General features: G+C 35.5%; 2 protein-coding genes across 4 annotated transcripts; both read right to left on the bottom strand.

Annotated features, from left to right (window-relative positions):
* Nucleotides 1-454: 454 nt before the first annotated feature.
* LOC132117008 (nectin-4-like) lies at nt 455-17,129 on the bottom strand. Of its 3 annotated transcripts, none has more exons than XM_059526022.1 (11): nt 16,717-17,129; nt 11,334-11,546; nt 10,581-10,748; nt 9,370-9,648; nt 6,683-6,800; nt 4,405-4,556; nt 3,887-4,046; nt 3,692-3,767; nt 2,741-2,797; nt 2,434-2,604; nt 455-906 (listed from the first exon to the last, which is right to left on the bottom strand). In XM_059526022.1, exons 2-11 carry the CDS (start codon nt 11,404-11,406, stop codon nt 484-486), a joined length of 1,677 nt encoding a protein of 558 aa, XP_059382005.1. In that variant the 5' UTR covers nt 11,407-11,546; nt 16,717-17,129; the 3' UTR covers nt 455-483. The 3 variants fall into 3 exon arrangements, with proteins under 3 accessions (XP_059382005.1, XP_059381997.1, XP_059381987.1); XM_059526014.1 differs by lacking the exon at nt 16,717-17,129 and adding an exon at nt 14,544-15,211 and having other exon boundaries at nt 11,334-11,543; XM_059526004.1 differs by lacking the exon at nt 16,717-17,129 and adding an exon at nt 14,544-15,210.
* A 150-nt stretch (nt 17,130-17,279) lies between these two features.
* On the bottom strand, nt 17,280-21,231 carry LOC132117020 (tRNA methyltransferase 10 homolog A-like). The gene is made up of 8 exons (XM_059526037.1): nt 21,123-21,231; nt 20,043-20,223; nt 19,480-19,642; nt 19,205-19,276; nt 19,029-19,103; nt 18,128-18,277; nt 17,698-17,803; nt 17,280-17,589 (listed from the first exon to the last, which is right to left on the bottom strand). The coding sequence occupies exons 2-8, from the start codon at nt 20,207-20,209 to the stop codon at nt 17,321-17,323; spliced, it is 1,002 nt and encodes a 333-aa protein (XP_059382020.1). The 5' UTR covers nt 20,210-20,223; nt 21,123-21,231; the 3' UTR covers nt 17,280-17,320.
* Between the last annotated feature and the right edge of the window lie 1,503 nt (nt 21,232-22,734).

Raw genomic sequence — 22,734 nt, 5'->3', positions numbered from 1 at the left:
TGTACATCTCTGGATTACAGACATCAAGGTCAAAAGGTCACAGTGAAGGATTAACGGACCAGAAAACCAGTTCATGTAGTATTGTCTCCCTCAACAGCAATTCAAGTGAAGCCTTAGGTTGCGATGACAATAAAAAAAAAGATCTTAATTCCATTGTTGGTCACACAGAGGAGCTCAGCTCTGGCCGATTCCAGTTAATCTGCATCTGAAACACATGCTGTGACCCATAATACTCAAGCGGCCCAGCTCCGGATTACACAATTATTTGAGGCACTGTTTTAGTACCTCTGGTATTGTTTTTCAGCTTTGAGTTCAGACTATGGCCTGATAGTCATAAGGTCCATGGTTTTGCCATCTTGAAAATGTAATCATATAAAAATTCATACAAAAGATCCATTTTTGGGTTGGTTGTCCAAACACAGTATTTTGTCAAGTGAAATTACAGAGGAACCATGTTTATATGTACGTTTCCATATAAATGCTCTAAACGATCTGAGCTTTGTGGATAGTTGGGCTATGCGGCAGGAAAAGTGTTGTCTTGGCCGGGAGCAGGATGTTATTGGGTTTCGACTTGGGCCGCAGTGTGCCATTAGTGCGCTCAAAATGACTGGATAGCGCCTCAGATATATCGCTGCCACCGTTCTCAAATCCATCAGGCTCCATTAAACCTCTGTGGACTCCTGAATCTGTAGGACTAACAGAATCTTCCTCTTCCTCATCTGTAAGAGTCGGGTACATGGATACTATTGGCGAATTATGCCCTCTGCTGCCCCCTCTGGTACTTCCTCCTGACTGCGGCCTCCCCTCCGCTGGGAGAATGGCGCTGCCGTTCCGAGACCGCACAATTTCAACAGCCTGCTCCATTGAATAAGAAGAGGGGTGGAGAGGAGGGAGAAGTTGGGTTTCCTGTATCACACAAGTGTAAACGTGATTATGAGCATTTTACATGCACAGTTATTTGATATAGCATATGTTAACTGTGTAAGTATCACTAAACGGCTGAGAGTTACTGAAGCTTTAAAGGAACACTCCACTATTTTTGAAAATAGGCTAATTTTCCAACTCCCCCAGAGTTAAACAGTTGAGTTTCACCGTTTTCGAATCCATTTAGCCGATCTCTGGGTCTGGCTGTAGCACATTAAGCTTAGCTTAACTAAGCATAGAACATTGAATCTGATTAGACCGTTAGCATCTCACTCAAAAATGACCAAAGAGTTTTTATATTTTTCCCTATTTAAAACGTGACTCTTCTGTAGTTACATCGTGTACTAAGACTGACCGAAAATGAAACGTTTTTGGTCATTTTTCAGCGAGATGCTAACGGTCTAATCAGATTCAATGATCTATGCTAAGCTAAGCTAAAAGTGCTACCGCCAGACCAAGAGATCGGCTGAATTGATTCGAAAATTGTAAAATGAGCCTATTTAAAAAAAAAGTGCAGTGTTCCTTTAAGTACTAGCTTTAAGTATTAGATCATAACCTATAAAAATGTGTTTTTATTAGAGTATTTGCAAGGTATTTGGAGTAAAAAAGGTTTCATAAAATTAGGGTACATTTTGATGTTCTGTTTCTAATTTTAAATTTTAATAAATGGTGGGTTGATTTTACTAGAGGTTTACTAATGTGAAAATGACACTGATAATTATCAGTGTCATTTTCACATTAAATTATTATTATTATTTTTTTTTTACTATTGCCTTGTTGACTATAAGGATTTTGGGGTTAAAAGAAACTCCAAATTCTCACCAAGGCTGCAAGTATATGATTTTAGAAATACAGTAAAATTAGTAATACTGTGAAATATTACATTATAGTACAATTAGAAATATCTTTATTTTAACACACACACACACACATATAATTATAATATATATAATTTATTCATGTGATGGCAAAGCTGGAATTTCAGCAGACATTATTATTTTATTAATAATAAATAAATTATTTTTTTCAGTGTCAAATGATCCTTCAGAAATCGTTCTAATATACTGATTTGCTGCTCAAAAGTTTCTCATTATTATCAATGTCGTAACAGTTGCCCTGCTTAATATTTTTGTGAAAACCATGGCACCTCTTTAAGGAGCAGTTTTGCCAAAAGAATCAAATAAAACGTGTTCTTGCTGTATAGTGTATAGGACATAAAAATTTCCCAATAACCAAAAAACAACAACATTTAGTCCCAAACTAGCTATCACAGAATTATTAAATACCATTATTTAGCAAGTAACACGGCTACAAAAATAAAACCTTATATAAAATGAAGAGAAAATACATTTGGTCATTTCATTTAAGATCATTTCTTCTGATCTGAATGAACAGCATTTTCTTTAGGAAGGTGAAGCGCCTTCATTCACTGACCATTTGTTTAAAAAGAAAAGAAAACCATTTTGTGTTCTTTTACAACAATTCTAAGCTCTGTATGTGATCTCATACCTGTGACAAGTTACTGTCCTGCTCATAAGACTCCATCATCAGCCGAGTTTCTTTCTCAGTTCTGTCCATGAGTTTGTCTCGACCTCTTCTGGACGTGTTATAAATTGCAGGACGACCGAGTGAGTCCACCCCTCCCAGCGTGGACCGACTGTCCCTGGAGCGAGGACGATCCTGTGAAAGTAAACGCATTGGGTTTTTTATATGTGTGTGTGTGTGTGTGTGTATATATGTATCATATCGAACAATTACAGAATGTGACTGGTATATATAGTGATTTTAGAAATGATGCATGAAAAGAGTAACAAACCAGTGAAGAGAGACTTGTGCGTATCGTCCCTTCAACTCTCAAAGGATTATTATCGTCCTTTTAAAAGAAGACAGAGAGAGTGAGATGAGTGGGAGGAAGATTTAAACTGCAATATACATACAGTAATTGTATACATACATGCTATTGCCCAAAAAGGAAATTTGATACTTAAGCCACATGTAAAATAATTAAATATATATATATATATATATGAATGTCATTGCATTTGATAATATCAATTATCAGGATAGTACAAGCGGTAAACAAATAAAACATTTCATGAAAGGAAGATTATAAAGTTTGAAATGATAAAACTTTATATATTCAGTATATACTCATGCATATCATTCACTACCATACCATTTGGGGTCAGAAAGTAATACTTTTTTAGTCAGAATGTAAAGACATTTATAATGTTACTATTTATGATGTTATAATTTATATTTATAATGTTTTTTTGTATTCATTAAAGAATCCTGTGGAAATAATGTTCTTCCGCAAGACGCAAGCAGTTGTGTTTATTAACCGCTAGAGTGTCAAAAGTTACGGACTGCAGCTTTAAGCAGCAAATCTATTTCCAACATTGATTATAATGAGAAATGTTTCTTGAGCAGCAAATCAGCATACTAGACAACCTGTCATGGTCGTTTTTTATTGGAGGACAGGCTCATACTAGAATGATTTCTGAAGGATCATGTGACAATGAAGACTGGAGTAATGATGCTGAAAATACAGCTTTGACATCACAGAAATAAATGAAATTTAAAAAAATATATTAAAAAAATATATATTATATTAAACTTCACAATATTACTGTTTTTACTGCATTTTTGATTAAATAAATACAGCCTTGGAGACAGATGTTTTTAAAACACATTTAAAAAAATCCTACTGACCCCAAACCTTGCATTATTAATAAACATTTGTTGATGTGTATATATGTATTCTTACTGAGTATCTGTTGCCTGTGCTTCCGGAGTTGACTCTCCTAATTGAGGCTTGTCTTGATAGAGTGCTGATTTCCTCCCTTACAAAGAGAGTGAGACAGACACAGACTGAAGTACAGGTGTGCAGTACACCAATTCTCATAATCAGACCAGTCATGTTCATTATTCTATGTTTAGAAAGAAAGACACATTTTCTTACTTTTTTGCAACCAGCTCTATAGCCAGTTGTTGATTTTTGCGCTTATAGTAGCGCTTCACTGAAATGATCACTATGATAAGAGTGAGAACAATCACTGCAGCAACACCAGCGATAATAATCATCATCACGTAGTTCACTGATGCGTTTTTCGGAGACAACTCTGAAAGAAACATGCAACAAAACTTATCAACATGTTGTACATTCAATTCCAACAGTCCTGTCATCGTTTGTGTGAAAGAGTCACACAGCTTCTGTTCTTTTGGAGAATGCCTTTATGGAAAAGACTGTACATTCTGCCTAACATCTCCCTTTACATTCCACAGATAGAAAAAACAATATCATGCAGGTTTGGAACGACATGAGGGTGAGTAAATGGTGACCGAATATTAATTTTTGGATGAATTATTCTTTCAATTTAATAGATTATGAGATATGCAGTTGCAAATTATTTTCACTAGATGGCAGCACTGTGCATTGCACCTTAACATGGGTGAAAGGGTTTTCAATGGGATACACACCTGATATATTTATTAGAATCTCAGCTTTTCCAGATCCCACCTCATTGGTGGCGGTACAGATATAAACTCCTCGATCTGTCAAGCTCAGGGGCCTGGAAAAGCGCAGCGTGCCTCCTTCCACAGTCACACCCTCAGGTAGAGCTTCATTTTTTCTGTGTGAACAACGAAATACGATGTAGTCCCTCAATCAAAGCACATAACTGTAAACAACACAATCTATAGTCTAGGATTCTTCACATAACCAATGATTTATGCTTACAGAATACTGACATGTCCATGATACCAGGACATGATACTTCAGAATTTTAACATGGAGCACAAAAGCAGTCAAAAGTAGCACGGGTATATTTGTAGCAATAGCCAACAATACATTGTATGGGTCAAAATTATACATTTTTCTTTTATGCCAAGAATCATTAGGATATTAGTAAACATCATGTTCCATGAAGATATTTTGTAAATTTACTACCGTAAATATATCAACACTTAATTAGTTATTGATTAGTAATGCGCATTGCCAAGAACTTTAAAGGCGACGTTTTCAATATTACGATTTTTTTTGCACACACAGATTCCAGATTTCCAGCCAAGTATTGTCCTATCCTAACAATCATACATCAATGGAAAGCTTATTTATTCAGCTTTCACATTTTGTATAAATAAATAAAAAAATCGACCCTTATGATCGATTTTGTGGTCTACATATGATCCTTCTGTCATTCTAATATGCTGGTTAACATTTCTGATTATTATCAATGGTGAAAACAGTTGTGCTGCTTAATATGATGCATTTTTTCAGGGTACTTCGAATAGAAATTCCAAAAGAACAGCCTTTATTCGAAACAGAAATATTTCAGAAAATCATAAAAGTCTTTAATGTTATTTTTTAAGATAAATAACTTGTGTCATTACTGAATAAAAATAGACATTTTTCAAGTGTTACTGACCCCAAACTTTCTAACTGTACTGTATAAACAGCTGAATCTACACTAATTAATTATTTCATGAATTCAACCTAAAATATCCCTAGTCTGTATTTCTTGCAGGTCATCAGTGATTTTATGACAAAACATTTTTTTTTGTCCATAATACAGTCAGAATAGTATTGTTAAAAATAAATAAATAAATAAATAAATAATTTCGTACTGTGTTTTAAACTAGTAGTTCCAGTGGCTCAGTGGTAGAACAGTGCAAAAGGTTGTGGGTTCAATTCCCAAGGATCACACATATTGGTAAAAAGAAAAAAAATTGTATAGCGTGAATGCACTGTAAGTTGCTTTGGATAAAAGCGTCTGCTAAATGCATAAATGTAAATGTAGTTCTCAATTGGTTTTGCATCAGCACAAAAAAAAAAAACTGAATTAAATGTAGTCTAGGTAAGTGCTTTGTTTTGTTTACCTTGCATCATGCTTAAGAATGATGGCTGTCAAGCAAACTCTCTATGTTGGCACCTGCCAGATTTGTAGTTTTAAGTTCTGCCAAGTGCATTTCTCCCCATTTTAAAAGCTGAAATGCCTATTTATTTAGCTAAAACCATAAAAAAATATGCCCATTCAGTGTTTCCATAGACAATAAGAACCTTGTCCACAGCTTTTACCAGGAACTATAAGTTACATGTTTTTCATACAGCACAGTACAATTTGCATGAGGACAGTGGTAGGACTCATCTGATGACACACACAAGCACGCAGGCAAATTCTCCTGACACCATCATCATAAACCTACTCATCTCCCCCTCACCAGCAATTTCTCATCCCCCGCTTTCTCCCTCCGTGTGAAAATCCTCTCTGTCTGTTTGCTGCGCAAGTTGCAACACGACGCCAGGCCACAGTTACTTCATTTACTTTGCATTCACACCGAGCAGCCAGAGAACAGGTTTCAGAGACAGAGAGGAGGAGACAGAGAGGAGGAGAAAACCAGAGAATGTTTGTCTCAGGAATTGCGTGATCATCTAAATGTCCATGTCTACACCCCTTAGTCACTTGTACTGAAAAATGCCGAAAAATAGGTGTGTGGCTGTGACTAATTATTGTTCACAAATGCAAAAACAACTGTTGTGTATTTCAATGACCTCTCAGTGTCAGTATTACTGTCTATCTGATAGAGTACATTAAAAATTCACTCATGAATTTAGGCCACAACCTTCTTGGCCACACCTAGAGATTACTCTGGCATGCTGATAGAGAAGCCAACCGAAACAGAATTTAACCGACAAGACAGGCTTACAGGAAGATGAACAAACAAACAAATCGAGAGATGCAGGTAAACTGAGTTTTACCTCATCCAGCTGAATCTCTGAGGCTCTGGATTTCCTTGACCGCTGCACTGCAGTGTGGCTTCTTGCTTTTCGGCATACCAGTTGTCCTCATAGCCAGATATCAGTGCATTCGGAGGGTCTGTACACACAAGAACACACAAATGAAAAGATTTTAGAATTAGGTGCATCTAATTCACTTTTCAGCCTCTTGTTTGAACTTGTGATGAACTTCCCGTTTGACCAACAAGTTCACCTGATCCTTTTGTTGACACAGTACAAACTCTAATATTGGCATTATGAGACATGCATATGTTTGATTTATTAAAATTTTGTGCAATTAAATTAAACCCACATGACTTTCCTCTGTGGAACACAAAAGCAGACACACATTGAAATGATGCACTGGTAGCTTTTTTTTCCCCAATGCAGTCATATATAATATTGGAGCTTCCAAGCTTTAAAAATGACATTAAAATGCTATAAAATATCGTAAAATGGGGCATATATAATCTTCCATTCTTCCATGTTAACCTTTGCACTAGATCATGGAGTCAGTGAGTCAGTGAGTTGCAAACAGAAACAGATCCATCCGATTTCTGAATTAATCATTCAGATTAATACTGTGAACCGGATGAATGGATTCATTGAAAAGTTCAAAAGCACATTCTCAGACATTGTTATTATTACAGATGAAAGACTTAAGGCTATTCTTTACACAAAACCACATGGTTTCAGACTTTCAACCTTTTTGGTTTAAGGTGTTTTTGCATCCTGTTTGATGTTCGAAAGCTCCAGTTCTTATTCACTGTAACCGAATTGGCAAAAACAACAAGAAGAAAAACCAGGATATTCTTAAGAATTTTCCCATTCGAGTTCCACAGTAGACACATCAGATGGGTTTCTAAACACATGATGGTGACTAAATAATGACTTTGAGTCTACATTTTCCTATAATCAACCAGGCAAAGACATTATGACCGCAGCAGTAGTGATGAATCAGAGAAAAACAATGTAGTCATAGTATCGATTAAGGCAATAAACAGATGTTCACATGTCATAACACATCTGAGGGAAGTTACATCCAGTATGTAGGAGAAACAACAGTTCAATCAGATTCAAATTTCGCAAGCTGAGCAAATAGGAAAGGTGTTTTACATTTACATTATGAAATGAACAATTGTTTTCGTGATTTATATAGATTTGAAATTCACTCATTCTGAGTCATATCCAGGATGTGATGTATAAAACTTGTGGCGCAATAGTACATCAATCATACTGCAGTAAGGACAACATTAAAAATTCTTCTGAAGAGAAAGCACACTGGCAGCTTGTGTTTATAACCTGGCAAGTGGTTTGACGTCAAGAGACATCAAAATAATTCTTAAGAAGTGCTTAAATGAGTTATAGATTAACTATAGCACTTGCAAACTTGCAAAAACAACAAAAAATTGATAAACAATTTAAGAAATGTCTGTAACACATTTTTGCACACTGTTTACATTCTAAAACATGCTTGGTTATTTTTTCTACCCAACCACAAGGTTGAGCCTGTTGGGCTGTTTTTTCCAGTGTAGAGTAGTTTTTGTGTTACCCAGAGGGTCAATCTCACTGACAGAGCTGAAAATATACACCCCTCCCCTTCCTTCAGATGAAACAACCAGACAACAGGCTTTTTTTTTTGCATCATCAGTGCTGCCTAATAAGTGCACTTCTTCAGTCACATAAAGATCAAACATCTATGATGTCTTTACTGAGCTGTATTTTATGCAACGCAACATACAGGGAAGAGATATAACAAACTGATTTTATTAATTATAATACTGAATTTAATTTATTTTGATGTTAAAGTATGTCCTCCAATCTCAGTACTGTGTGTTTATGGGGAGGTTATGGAATCAATCCCAACATCATTCAGCTATGAGTAAAACACGAGGCAGCGGTCTGAGGTTACTTTTAAATGTTAAATTGGGTGTTCTTGCTTATAAATAAATGTTAACTTTTTGATTATTACTATTGCCTCTAGTAATTCTGGGTGTGATTTCTAATTTCCAAACCAGTAATTTTTATTAGTTGAGTTTAATAAAACAACCCAGCATTTGGGTCAAAATTTTTCCCAGTCCGAAATAATAACCCAGCACATGTTCTGTCCAACAACTGGGTGGCCGAATAACCCAGAAATGGTTGTTTTTAACCCAGCATTTATTTTGTAAATTTATGCATTTAGCAGACGCTTTTATCCAAAGCGACTTACAGTGCATTCAGGCTAACATTTTTTACCTAATATGTGTTCCCTGGGAATCGAACCCACAACCTTGCGCTGCCAACACAAAGCTCTACCTCTGAGCCACAGGAACATTTTATAATGTACAAAATAAGAAAATATATTTTGATTAACTGATAATTAAGCACATAATTAAGGCTATAATTCCTCCTCTCCCTAGTTTTTAGTAGAGAAAATGTAATTATAAAACACTACAATTGATTTTTTTTAAATTATGAATTATTAAAGACATTGCATTTTTAAAGTACTTTTATAAGTATAAATGAAAGTATTTGTTGCACTGAATTCAATTAATGCTAATTTGAACAGGATGTTACATTTTTTCTTTATAGTAATAAGAAATCAAGGGCAAAGGAATGTCACATAAATTACGCCCCAGACACTTCTGATATACATTTATAATAAGTGTTAAGAGATCAGGACTCACAGTGTACTACAAGGTTATTGGAGATCCTCACTGGGCCTTTTTGCGATGGATGCCAGACCAGACAGTCCAGCTTCTGCCCATTCATGTTACGGAAAGGGTGGAGGGAAAACTGGATGGAGGCCACTTCACTATCTAAGCTACGGTTCTGACTCTGACCCGCGAGCTCCGTGTCCCAGGAGAGGCCTGCCATCGGCTTAGCCACCGAACGGCAGATAGCGGCTGGACGGAACGACTCACCCTCAACCAGGACGAACGGCTGCAGGGACGTAATGGGTTTAGCTGTGAAATGAAATGACAAATACATCATAAATGGCAAATAAAAACTGTCTAATTTATGACATTTTTCTAAAGTGAGACTTCCACGTTTGCTTTCCTGTTTCTAACAGTTTGCTTGAAAACAACTGTAAACGATACATCTGAAGGAGAAAGCAGCAGCTACTATATGATCTTGTAATCGCAGCAACAATGAAAACTGTCAGGTAAATATCTCCATCATCACTCCCATTGAAGCAGACAATGCTTGCGTGTTATTCTTAGAATAATAACTGTATACATCATAGCAGTGGTAGCTTTGTGGTTAACGGGTTTTCTCTGTACATGAATGGGACGCTGAATGAAATGACAATGGTAATGTTAAAAAAAATCAAAGGCTTACTATATCCGTGTCCTGTATCACAGAGGGTTTTATCGCTCACTGCTGCAGAGTCACTGCATATACATATAAGACTAAAAAACCTGCTGATTTTAACTCCAATCACTACGAAGCCCCTAAGGGGACATGGTGATGGAAAAAAATATATTATATGGAAGGAAAATTTAAATTTAGCATTTTATTGCTTTCTGCATTGTCTCATAAAAGATTTTTCATTCACTAGCAAAATTTGACTTAAAAAAAAATTATTATACAATCACAGCATTTCCACAAGAAACTTCACATTCACTTGCAAAAGCACTGAAATAATATTTTTTTCATGACAAATGTTTTACATAAAGATTCTTGTGGGAACACAAGAGTGATGGTTTCACAGCAGTCTGACAAGTTGACAGTTCCTGACCAAAATCAGATACAATCTTGACCAGAGTGTTTGCTGAAAATCAAAAGTGGTTTTCGGTGATCTTCCAATGTGCTAAAATATGAAAGTTCACACACTTTTGTATGACAAAGTTGGCCGTCTTCTTCTTGCCCAAATAGCCATGATTAGTGTACTCACTCCACACTGTGACCAAAATCTCTGTCTGAAAGTTTCCAGCGGGGAAGGTGGCGATTTTGCAGATGTATTTGCCCTCATCTGCAGAACGTGTGCCTATGAGAATCAGAGCAGAGTCTGCTATTGGGTCGCTGGTTGCGAATCGAGCACGCCCTCTGTATGCAGGGCTTTCTGTGAGAGAGAAACAAAATGAAATCTGACAGTAAGATTAGGTTTTTTGACCATTTTTGTGAAGCATAAAAAAAGAATGATGCAAACAACAAAACTTGTCATCTGAAAGAAATTATAAAGAAAGAGGAAGTAATAGTTCCTTTATGAAACACTTTTTTTTTTTTTTTTTTTTTTTTACATCTGCTTAATGATTCAGTGTAAATTAATGCAAAATGAGTACAGCAAGTACAATACAAGTATAGTTACAGTACCAGATTCAAGGAACAGCCAAAAATCAGATACAGATAAAAAATGTAAATGACTCGGAGCTGCCTATAGAATATGTTATAGCTAGAGAAGTCCACAGTGAAGCGGAAATTGGTGTAGGATTTTGTTTGAAACCATTCTCACTCAGCAATTGTGATTAAACTTTTAAATAATTACAACAAAATTAAAAGTAACACTCTGAGGTTCAAAAAAACATTTTTTCTTTGGTGATAATATTAGTAAAATGAAAGTGTATAACAATTACATTCTAAAAAATGTGTAACAGTTTAAGTTTTGATATCAGTGAGGTAACAGATAAAGAAAAAGAGTCAGTTTTACCTGTCTGGCCTTCACTGAAATGAGCAGTGATAACCTGTTCTTCACCTCCATTTGAGTCTTGTCGAATCCACATCACCTGCACCACCTTAATCTCACTGTTCGATGCATTGAATCGACAGGGTAACCGCGTTTCCTCCTCTGCCAAACACTGCAGAGTCCAGGGGGACTCCGAGGGCTCTAGAAAATTTTCTCGTTCTCCACTTACACAGGCTGCTGAAAGACACAAAAAGAGAGATAATGGTTGTAATCAAAGAAAGTAATAAGCCACTTAAGATGTTTTTTTAAAATGGTGGCAACAGCAATATGATCAAATTAATAAATTCTATTGGATGAACTCTGTTGGAAGTTGTTTATAAAATCAGAAATCATATCTTTTGAATTCTATATTAATGTTGCCACTAAACTAGAAAAAGAATCGGTTGATGAGTAGTTGTAATACTATGTAGTATTTTATATTATGTATTATATCATATATGTAATTATTTTTTTAATATTAGCTCAGTTTCCTTATAAGTGTTTATTTAAGGAATAGTTCATCCCAAAATAAACGTTTGCTGGCAATTTAGTCAACCTTGGGCAATCCAAGATGTAGATGAGTTTTTTTCTTCATTGGACCAGATTTTGAGAAATTTAGCTTTACGTCAATTGCTCAATAAAGGATCCCCTGCAGTGAATGGGTGCCATCAGAATGAGAGTCCAAACAGCTGATATATAATCCACAAGTTATCCACACGACTCCAGTCCATCAATTAATGTCTTGTGAAGTGAAAAGATATGAGTTTCATCTAAATTCATAATAACTGAACATCAAACCGTTGCTTTCGGCTAAAATATGATTCTGCTATCCATAATATTACTTTTTCAGTGAAGTCATCTCATCTGAATCAGGAGTGAAATATGCACAGATCAAGATCTGTTTACAAGCAAAAAGATTCCTAAACAGTTTTAAACAAATGTTGGTGTTAAGAAAAAAAATGTTGGTGGATTTCAATAAGTGTTATCATGAACTTAATTTTGACTAGAAGTGACTTTTTAAATGTTTTGGTTTTTCAGAAACCTGCTGCTTTTCCCTTCACAAGACATTATTTTGTGGACTGGAGTCATGTGGATTATATATCAGCTGTTTGGACTCTCATTCTGATGGCACCCATTCACTGCAGAGGGTCCATTGGTGAGCAAGTGATGTAAAGCTAAATGTCTCTGTTCCAATGAAGAAACAAACTCATCAACATCTTGGGTGGTCTGAGGGTCAGCAAATGTAACTTTCAACATCTAAAACAAAATCACTGAATTAGTCGTGCAATTGTAAAACTATGTAGAAGTATTAAAACTTGTTACACTGTTAAATGCAATAATGTGTAGATCTGTTTTGCATTTAGTGTTGGGAAAAACAAACATAGGAATAGATATGGATAACAAATAATAGTGAAGTGACATTCAGCCAAGTATGGTGACCTATACTCAGAACTCGTGCTCTGCATTTAACCCATTCAAAGTGCACACACACACACACACACACACTGTGAACACACACCCGGAGCAGTGGACAGCCATTTATGCTGCGGCACGCGGGGAGCATGTGGGGGTTCGATGCCTTGCTCAAGGGCACCTAAGTCGTGCTATTTCCAGCCCGAGATTCAAACCCACAACCCTGGGGTTAGGAGTCAAACTCTCTAACCACTAGGCCACAACTTCCCCAAATAAAAGAAAGGAAGAGGGTTGAGAGACAAACAGGTGTCTGGAAGAGCGTTTGTGGACGAGAGTTAGATATGCTGCTCAACTCGTTATGTGTCTCAGGGCTAATTACTTTTGGGAGGCAGACGAGCATAAGCAAACATTCAAATACAAAGTGCATGCATGCAAAGTTGAGTGAATAAGCAGAACTATCACATTTACTTTTAAAAACAAAAATCTATTTATAATTAAAATTATAAAAGTATGATGTATAAATTAAATACATTAAGTAGTTTGCAATTTCAAGAACAATTATATATTATTTTTAAAAATACATAAACGCAAAAGTACAGATATCTAGTGCATACTTTAAGTTGATTAGGCTCACATATGAATAAGAAATGTATTGTGTTTATTGTTATTTGCAGTTACAAGTAAGCTGCAGAAAACAGTCATAAATTAACTGTACACTTAATGGGAATCTTTGCCTGTGTTAAACACAATTCAAGTGCTTTGGGATCAGAGTTCAGGGGCGTGATTTGGCTATCTTCCCCACAATTTTCTTGAGTTTCTGAGTCACTCTATTTCTAGCTTGAACTTTATGTCAGTAACCCAGATCCTTGACCATTAGGCCGTGGCAATCAGTTGTCCAGTTTGCAAAGATTATGAATTACATAAATGAACCGTAATGACAAGTCTCTTGGACATAAGCTTGTTGACAAGATTTCTGGCATAGATCCTCTGTCACTGTGCCACAAAACATGATTTATCCAAGTGTGACAAGTTCCTGAGTCAATATCCTTAAAGACTGCCATTTGATGCCTAACCCTGCCCCTAAAAATGGACTTAATAGGTTTGACTATTTTTACTAATATCAACACGTTTCCAATTAATATGTAATCAGTGCTTTAATTTTATAGACTTTTGAAACTATTTTTACTCAGATATTAATTTTTACAATGGTATTTGCACCTTATAATGAATTAAACCAATACAATAATGGCTATTAAGAACATTTTCACTCTCATATCTCAACTGGATTGATGCTCAAGGCCATAATCTTAAACCTGACCCTAAACTCTAATATCGGAGTAGGAATGATGTTCTAAAGCCAGCAGAGGATGTTGATCCAGCAGAAAGTCATAATGTATAAGTTACATCCTGTACTCAGACCCAACTGACCATGCATGAACACAACTTTATGAATAGCTCATATAGGCTACGCCAGCAGCAAAAACACTAAAAAAATGTAAGTAACATTGACAACACCCTCAAATTCATCACACCCTTATTCTCGCAACTTCATCAACCCATAAAACACTCCTTAAGACGCATTACAGTGTGTGTGTGTGTGTGAGCAGGGAGCGTCTGTCGCTATTAATCACACTCGCAGTTTGTCATCAGAACCAGTTCTTCCTGTAATATCAGACAACCGTAAACGTGTTGTGAAGCTCTTTTCCTAAACCTTTAACCCCAAATCCTGCAGCACGTTTGAAAATGTTTCCAATTGCACGCGCAGTGCATTTTACGGCTCACCTGAGTTCCAGATGATCAACGCAGCAAGAATATATGAAACTGTCTTCATCGTCCACCAGTTCAGACTTTCAGCTGAGCCCAAGTTATCAGTTTGGCGATCTCAATGCGCTGGTCATTATTAATATATGAAAACTGTGTCCATCTCAAGAGCTAGTCGTCTTCCCAATCACTCCAGTCGATCACAGATGTCAGTAGGGAGATTTTGGAGAACAGGATACTCCCATATATGAAGAGCAGGTGTGGTGGAGATCCAGCGCAGAAAAACGAAAACAGTCTTTGTTCAGAATCACTATATCGATTAATTCATTTGAAATACCAAAAAAGAAACAGAAAGTTTATGGACTAGATCCATAAAAAGTGAATGTTTCTCCATGCGTAAATCCTCAATGGAGCGCACAATAGTTTTACTCCAGTTGATGGTGTTTTCGTCTTATTTTAAGATCTACGACATGTTGAGAAAAACCGAAGTATTTCCATTATTGATCCGACGCACGGGTTGAAATTGCGTGAAAATGCTGTGAGAGAAGAACATTTCTCAGACACCTGTTGGAAAAGGCAGCTCTCCATTGCGCAGTCGCGCACATGTTGTTACGCGCTCGGCTTAACTCAACCTTCCAGTTTTTAATCCGGGTGTTTCTTCACAATCTGATGATTCAATCTAGCTACTGGTTTAAAATTCTACAATTGCTTAATCGTTTGAGATCTTGAATGCTCGATTTCAAGTTAACAGTTTTTTTCTGCCATGCTTTTTGTTTGTGTGTGTGTGTGTGTGTGTGTGTGAAAAACACACAAGTGTTAGGGTAACTTGAGATAAAATCAAAGTGACAATGAAAATTTTCTTGTTTTAATTTCTTCTCAAATTTAGAACGAATAAGTATACCTAAAACTGTCTTAAAGGTTCACACAAGACATTTCAGAACATAATTCATCATTTGACTCTGATTTACCTTAACAAGATTTTACATATCTTTTCAAATGTAAAGAAGTCCTACAGCCAACTTTGAGATTTGCTTAACTGTCCAGTAACCAGACATCCTTCCAATAAAAGTGCTGTTCTGTTAAAGGTTTCCCAATATCCCATAAGATTGCTGGATAAACTAGCTACAAAACAGCATATCTGGTTCATTTTCGCAAGTGTGGTGACATATTTATCATGTGTATGAACGCTACTTGAATCTTCCAGACCTACTGTATCTGGTTGCATTCTTGGCCTAAAGGAAAGGGAACACCAAAAACTATAAACCTGTTCCCCCTCCTGAAAACAGTTAAAGCCTCAGGCACTTCTACCGAGTTCAATGGAATAGTGTTCCAAACAAGGGTTTTTGAGCAGAAAAAGACAGTTATTTATGATTAGGAAAGCTTCTCTGTGATTAGCATTTGTGTTCATAAACCTATAAGATGGTTTTAATGTCCCCAAAATGTTATTAACGTTTGGTCTTTATTTTTATGTCATAAAAATAAAATGAATACTAATAAAAATCAATCTTTGATGCTGTGCTAATATCGTGAAACTGTCATGCCAATTAAAAGTTTTGAAAAACTCAAATATTAAAAGGGAAGAAAAAATCCTTTGAAAAAAAAAATCAATGAATATATGAAAATATTTACAGGATAAAATCCTACTGAAACAATAATAAGAGATTTTTTATTACACCTAATCAAGCTTTAGATTTTTCTTTTCATTTAATCAAATAATAGTTTACTTTTATTATAAAATCGCGTGAAGGTGAATAATGACATCTAGGGGACTATTTGAGTATTTTTCAAATCCACTGTTAAAGTTCAAAAACAGAAACGTTTTCACACTTGTGCTCTAGAATGATTTACAATAATCAGTATTTGAACATTTAACAAAGTCTTCTACATTTAGGTCTATAAGATGATACAATATTTTTTGATGCAGATTATTAGATTACTAACAATAAGTACAAAGTGTAAGACCGTCACTCCATTCATATGCATTAAGATCTAAAGTGAGATCTAAATGTCTGACACTGAAAAGTTAAGTTCCTCATCAAATTTTCTTTAAAAAAAAAAAAACCCTCAGCATCTCAAACGCTCAAGTGATATTTCATTAACCTGAACATAACATAGGACAGCAACAAATTACCAAACTACTTAAGATCGAGATTTGCCCTGTTTTCTCTCTTACTGGAATCTGAGTTTCATGTACCTCCCTTTTGCTCTCTGATTGGTCCTTTGTGTCTTTTTCTTTTCTGAGATTGGATAGTTTACATCTGAGTCTTGCCGTGTCCGAGCTTGTTCTCTTGGCCCACAAGTACAGATCCCACTGTGGCAGAACAGCAAAAAACAGCTAACACGCAGAGTCTGCTTCTTAGTTAGTCAAAAGAAAAAGAAAAACATTACTTAGACATTTTTTTTTAATACTGTTCAGTACAGGACTGGGATTTTAACAAAGAATGTACCAAATATACACTTCAGTCATCAGTATAAATTTACAGGATAAAAATATGAGCAGATCAGATATTAAATGTTTATAATGATCAAAAAGCTCATTGTTCTAAAATAAGAAGTTTGTAATTGTTTTTTTTTTCCATAAGATCTACACATTATTGATTGTTGTTTATTTTTAAAAAGAAAAGGTTAAAAAAGTAGGGCAATTTCTCTTTTTTTTATTATTATTAATATTTTTTTTCAGTCATGAAATTTGTTTCAACAAAACACCTTCAAGTCCAAACCTTTGCATGAAGAAGCATCTCAAATCTGAAACTGAGATTTGTTTACATTTCCAAAAACATTAAACATCTTAAATATCTCTAAGCCGTGTTTCGCTCGCTGGAATCTGACTGGTTTAGCGCAGGTTTGTGTTCTTCCTGTTTGCTTTCTGATTGGTCCTTTGATTCCGTGCTCTTTTCTGAGATTGGCTGTTCTGTGTCCAAATCTTCATCAGAGTCTTCCTCATCATCGCCCTCTCCGAGCTTGTTCTCCTGGCCCACTGGCACAGCTCCCTTCCTCTGTGGCAGGACAGTAAAGAAAGCTTCCTGCCAGTCTCGTTTCTCCAGGAACGCTAGCATGATCTCAAAAACTGTGGCAAGGGGGGAAATGACTGGTTAATTTCTTTTAGGAAACTTAAAAGTAGTATATGACAGAGGAAGTGTCATTTGAATGGATATCTAGACAGAGGGGATCTCACCGTGATTGACAGCCAGCACCTTGCGGCTATTCATCTTGACAAAACTGCCCAGCGGAAGCTGAGCATGAGCAATGCCAAGCTCTTGGGCTCGATTAAATGTGATTCCCTGTAATAAAGCATTTGAATTCCCCCAAAAATATAAGAGCTTAGGTGAAGCTTTTAATGACCTCAACATAATAATAATAGCAAAAAAAAAGAATGACATGTGCCACTGTATATTAAGCTTTATCTCCTTGCAAGCAGAGTAGTTTCATTAGATACAACATCATGATTTGAATGTAAATATTACGCTGACCTTTTACCGACCTACACTTTCAGGAAAAAAAAGGTACAAAGCACCTTTGTACCTTATTCAACCCATAAAAAAAATACATATTAATACCTTTTGAAAGGTTTCTCGCCAGTAACAGTTTAGGGTAGTTCTTCTCACCTTATGGTGGTTGTGGTCCACCAGACCTCCAATCACATAGGCTTTGGCCTCATCGAGTTCTTGTAGCACATTGGGTGAATCAGAGGTGAGGTAGACTAGGTCCTCCTTCTTCATGATTTCATGAAATGCATCAGGCTTGAAATGGACATCCTACATCACATTGAAATTTAGATGAGACGCTTTAAAGGCCATGCTTTCCATTATCTAACATCCACAGCTCAGATGTGCTCATTCTTTTGCTGCAAACTTTGACTCGTGATTTGTGCTGAAGAACCAATGAGTTTTCTTGTTTGGGTAGTGATGGATGGGCTCAACGATGTACAAAACATTGTCAAAACAAAAGCATTTTGTTTATTTGTACAGGGACAATGCACAACAACATTGTTGTGCCAGAGTTAGCTATAAAGCTAATTTGCATCTGCATTTGCATTGAATTACACATTTATTGTAAATCCTTGAAAACGCCAGTTGAATCTTTAAGATATTAAGTAAAGATCAAGTTCCAAGAAGATATTTTAAAAAATATCAAAACTTCATTTTTGATTAGAAATATGCATTGCTAAGAACACATTTGGACAATTTTAAAGGCGTTTTTCGGCCAAATATTGTTCTATCCTAACAAATAAACATATTTATTTAGCTTTCAGATGCTGTATAAATCTCAATTTTGAAAAATTTACCACTTAAGACTGATTTTGTTTTTTTTGGTCCAAGGTCATATATGCATTTTTATATACACAAGCCAAAAATATACACTACGAAAAAATATTGATTGATTTTATCGTTGTTGTTTTTCTTGCTAACAAACAAGTTTCACAACAGCAAATCACATTACTGTCAAGGGACATTACAAATGTTTGTAATATTTCTTATTAGTAATGTCATTCATTTCACATCTTACCTTCCAGTTGAGCCAGCCTTTATTAATTTCATCCATGACTTGCTTTAACTGACCACCATGACTTGAAAGGTAAAACTGAGGATGTGAAACTGCAGTGTTAACTGAACGCTCACCAACTTTTGATCTTAAAGATCACATTTTTATTTTTATAACATCTATTTGAAGGAAACACTTGCCTGTACAGGATGCAGTGTGCGTCTGTTCTCAGCATAGCACCTTTGAATCTGCTTGTGAAGTTTCTTTACATCCTACACATTATGAAAACAATGTTAGCTTGATTCAATTTTTGAGACTGATGAGCTTTAAAGATTTAATTTTGTGTTTTGGTTTGTCATATATTTTATTCTGTTAATGCATGGATGATGCTTCACACAAATGTATTAAACTGATGACTTTTACTGAAGTTGGTGTTATTATAAAGGCAATTTAAAAGCACTGGGCTTCGTCTTACCTTGAGCACCATGAGGTTATCAAAGCTGCAGTCTATGACCAGTCTGAGAGAGCTGGGCTCTGCCGACCTGCGCAAACGCTTCTTCCCTGTCCACTCCACTCCTTCTTCAGCCTGCGCGTGTCTCTCCAGTTTCCTCTGCTGTTTTCTCTCTTTCCGCTTCTGTCTTTACATAAACAAGTGAGAACTAAAGCACATATTAAATAAATTGACTATCAGCAAGAACTGCTTGACCATGTAATAACAGAGAACCATTTTATCACGCATTTCATCTTTCTGAATGCTTACTTGCGGTGTAATTTTTTTATACGTTATACATTTTTTAATCAAATATTATTGAAACAAAGCTAAGACAAAACAAAACAAATATATATTACATGAAAAAGTGAAATAAAAATGAACCAAAACTACATAAAAATATTACAAAGAAATAAGAAAAATTTCAAAAGCACATAACCAAACTAAAAATAAAATGGAAACGTAAAATATACAAATAAAAGCTAATTCAAAACATTAACAAATAATATAATTGTATATGTAAATAATATTAAAATGACACAGCTTACTTGCGAAGTTCTCTCTGTTCTTCCCATTGTTGACTCTTAAGAAGTCTCTTCCTCTGTCTTTTAGACAGCGTTTCAGTTTCTCCAGTCTGTACGGTCTCATGTTCATTGTTTGCACATTCATGGCTGCTCTCCTGCACAGCAGATGTCTCGACAGGATCGGTGGCCATTTAGTGTGAAGATCCTGGATCGGCAACAACGAAACAAATACTGAAAAAACTTTGTTTTTTTATATATTCAGAATATTTGGATATCTCTATTCGATTGCATAAAAATGACTGACAAGAATGTTGTTGAAATTCATAAATTATGTGGGCTTGAAAATGTAAAATTGGTTTTGTTGCCTTGCCATATGAAAGGAAGATGCTTAAATGCTTTTCAGGAGCCTTATAATAGCAGGTAGGCAGATTTCTATATAATGAAAGTAAGATGTTACTAAAGAACTTCTTAAGTGAATGGTCAAATTACCTATTGACCAGAGTGTCCCAATGTGCACAAGTAATAGGCTAATACTCACTCAGATGAGGGACACACTGGTGTGGTCAGTGAGTGAATCTTTAACATGAACCGATTCAAAAGATTCGACTCGCTGAAATGAATCGGCATTCCAACGACTGCTCAAACAAACGAGTTAAACGCTACACACCGACCGACAGACAGACACACACACACACAGACAGACAGACAGACAGACACAGACACACACACACACACACACACACACACACACACACACACACACACACACACACACACACACACACCGTTGGTTAAATTTTCGACACAATCTCTAGTCACCATACGCGCGTTTTATTGTGACTATGATAGCTGAAACTGTTTTTTACTAAAGGCGGCAGCTCACAATCTTAATGTCACTTTCCCCTGCAGCATCATGAGTCCATCAGTCATTTTATTGTATCAAGGAACTACTTCCATATTACTTAAAATGCAACCCATGTTAACGTAACATAGCTACATATCTGTCAGAGTATGTCTATTAAATTAAGGCAAAACATCATTATTGTCTGATGTAACAGAGATAACTGTGAATATCAGAATTACAAAGATGAAAGATTGAACTACCTCTAAACTGCTGTCTTTGCACTGGCGCTTTCATCTCACGTGCGCTCACAAACTGCGTCATTTAAAAGCGACTCGTTCAACGTGGGCACGTCCGCAGTTCACCATGATGATGAGGGCAAGTAATCTGATGAATATCCTGTATAAATATACAGTTACTTCAAGCTCACACTGACGAGTGATTTAATGGTATATAATATATTATCTAACAAGACACGTATAGACTAGCCTATGTTTATTTTATTACAAAGAGAAATAAAACATCCAGGGTGAAATATACAGTACAGACCAAAGGTTTGGACACACCTTCCCATTCAAAAAGTTTTCTTTATTTTCATGACTCTGAAAATTGTAGAGTCACACTCAAGGCATTAAAACTATGAATTAACACATGTGAAATTATATATTAATTTTTTTTTTCAGAATTGGCATTTTTGAAAATTTTATAAACATGAAAATGTAATTTAGATTACATTTTTACAATTTAAATGTAATTTTTTTGTAAATTTAATTATTAAATAAAATATAATTTAATGTAACAAAGAGTCTTTGCCATTATTTAGGTTGTTTTACCTGCTACCTACTGCTGTGGTCTACAAGAAAAACAAAAAGAAAACTGTAATGACGACATCTAAAAATATGTTAGTAGAAAAAAATATTAAGTTTAGTGAATTAAAATTCAGAACACTGCTGTGAGAGCATGTCTCCAGAGTAGAGTTACCACTAATATATAAGTTTACATTCCCATTGCTTCCTAGCAATGTGTGACAGACCTTTAACTAGACTATCACCTTTCACATTAGCACTTTGTAACAAATATTTGCATATGGATTTGTTGCTTCCCACATATTAATTCTCCTGATGGCAATTTTTATATAGACTTTCAAATATATTGGTGTCCGGGAGCTTAAATGCTTCTTAATATGCTTCTGAGCTCCACTATGGTTGGTAAAAATACTTTGTACAGTACAGCTGACAGATAGACAGTGTTGGCAAACAGTTTTGGAAGTGGTTTGCCGGAGCCATTCTTTTAATGCCATTATGCTTAGTAGCAACTACTGATATGGGCTGAAGGACACCCACCTTCAGCACTCAGTGGAAAATTAGCACATTATATTTTAAAAAATTTGTGTAGATAGGTGCTTATATTTCTTGTTGGACAATTAGCATTCTCCAAAAAATAAAAAAAATAATAAATAAATAAATATAAACAATAAGAGTAAGAAACAACAACAACAAAATCATGATATCAAGAAAAATGTTTTATTTTTCCTGTAATGTCAAATCAGATAACATTTCTCCCTTTTTGCATTCCTCTGTTTTGAATCTCAGTCTTTATTCTTTCTAAAACGCTGTAATGCGTATTCTCATCCAATATGTCGCCTGTCCATCTTCACACATACTTCTAACCATTGCAACATAACTTAGTCATCATTTAAACATTATTTATCAGGTTTAGCTTTTAAAACAAGAAATGGCCATTAAAGGAACATTTAACTTTCAAATGTTGTCTTATGACATTAAGTGACTCCTGATTACATCACTAGGAGCTCTTTTAACATATTTTGCACAGACCAAACAAAACCAACATACAGAGCACATACCAAACAAATAA

This window comes from Carassius carassius, chromosome 3 (assembly GCF_963082965.1).
Source record: "Carassius carassius chromosome 3, fCarCar2.1, whole genome shotgun sequence".
Lineage (NCBI taxonomy): Eukaryota > Metazoa > Chordata > Actinopteri > Cypriniformes > Cyprinidae > Carassius > Carassius carassius.
The sequence above is the reverse complement of the archived record's forward strand: the minus strand, read 5'-3'. Positions and strand labels throughout refer to the sequence as shown.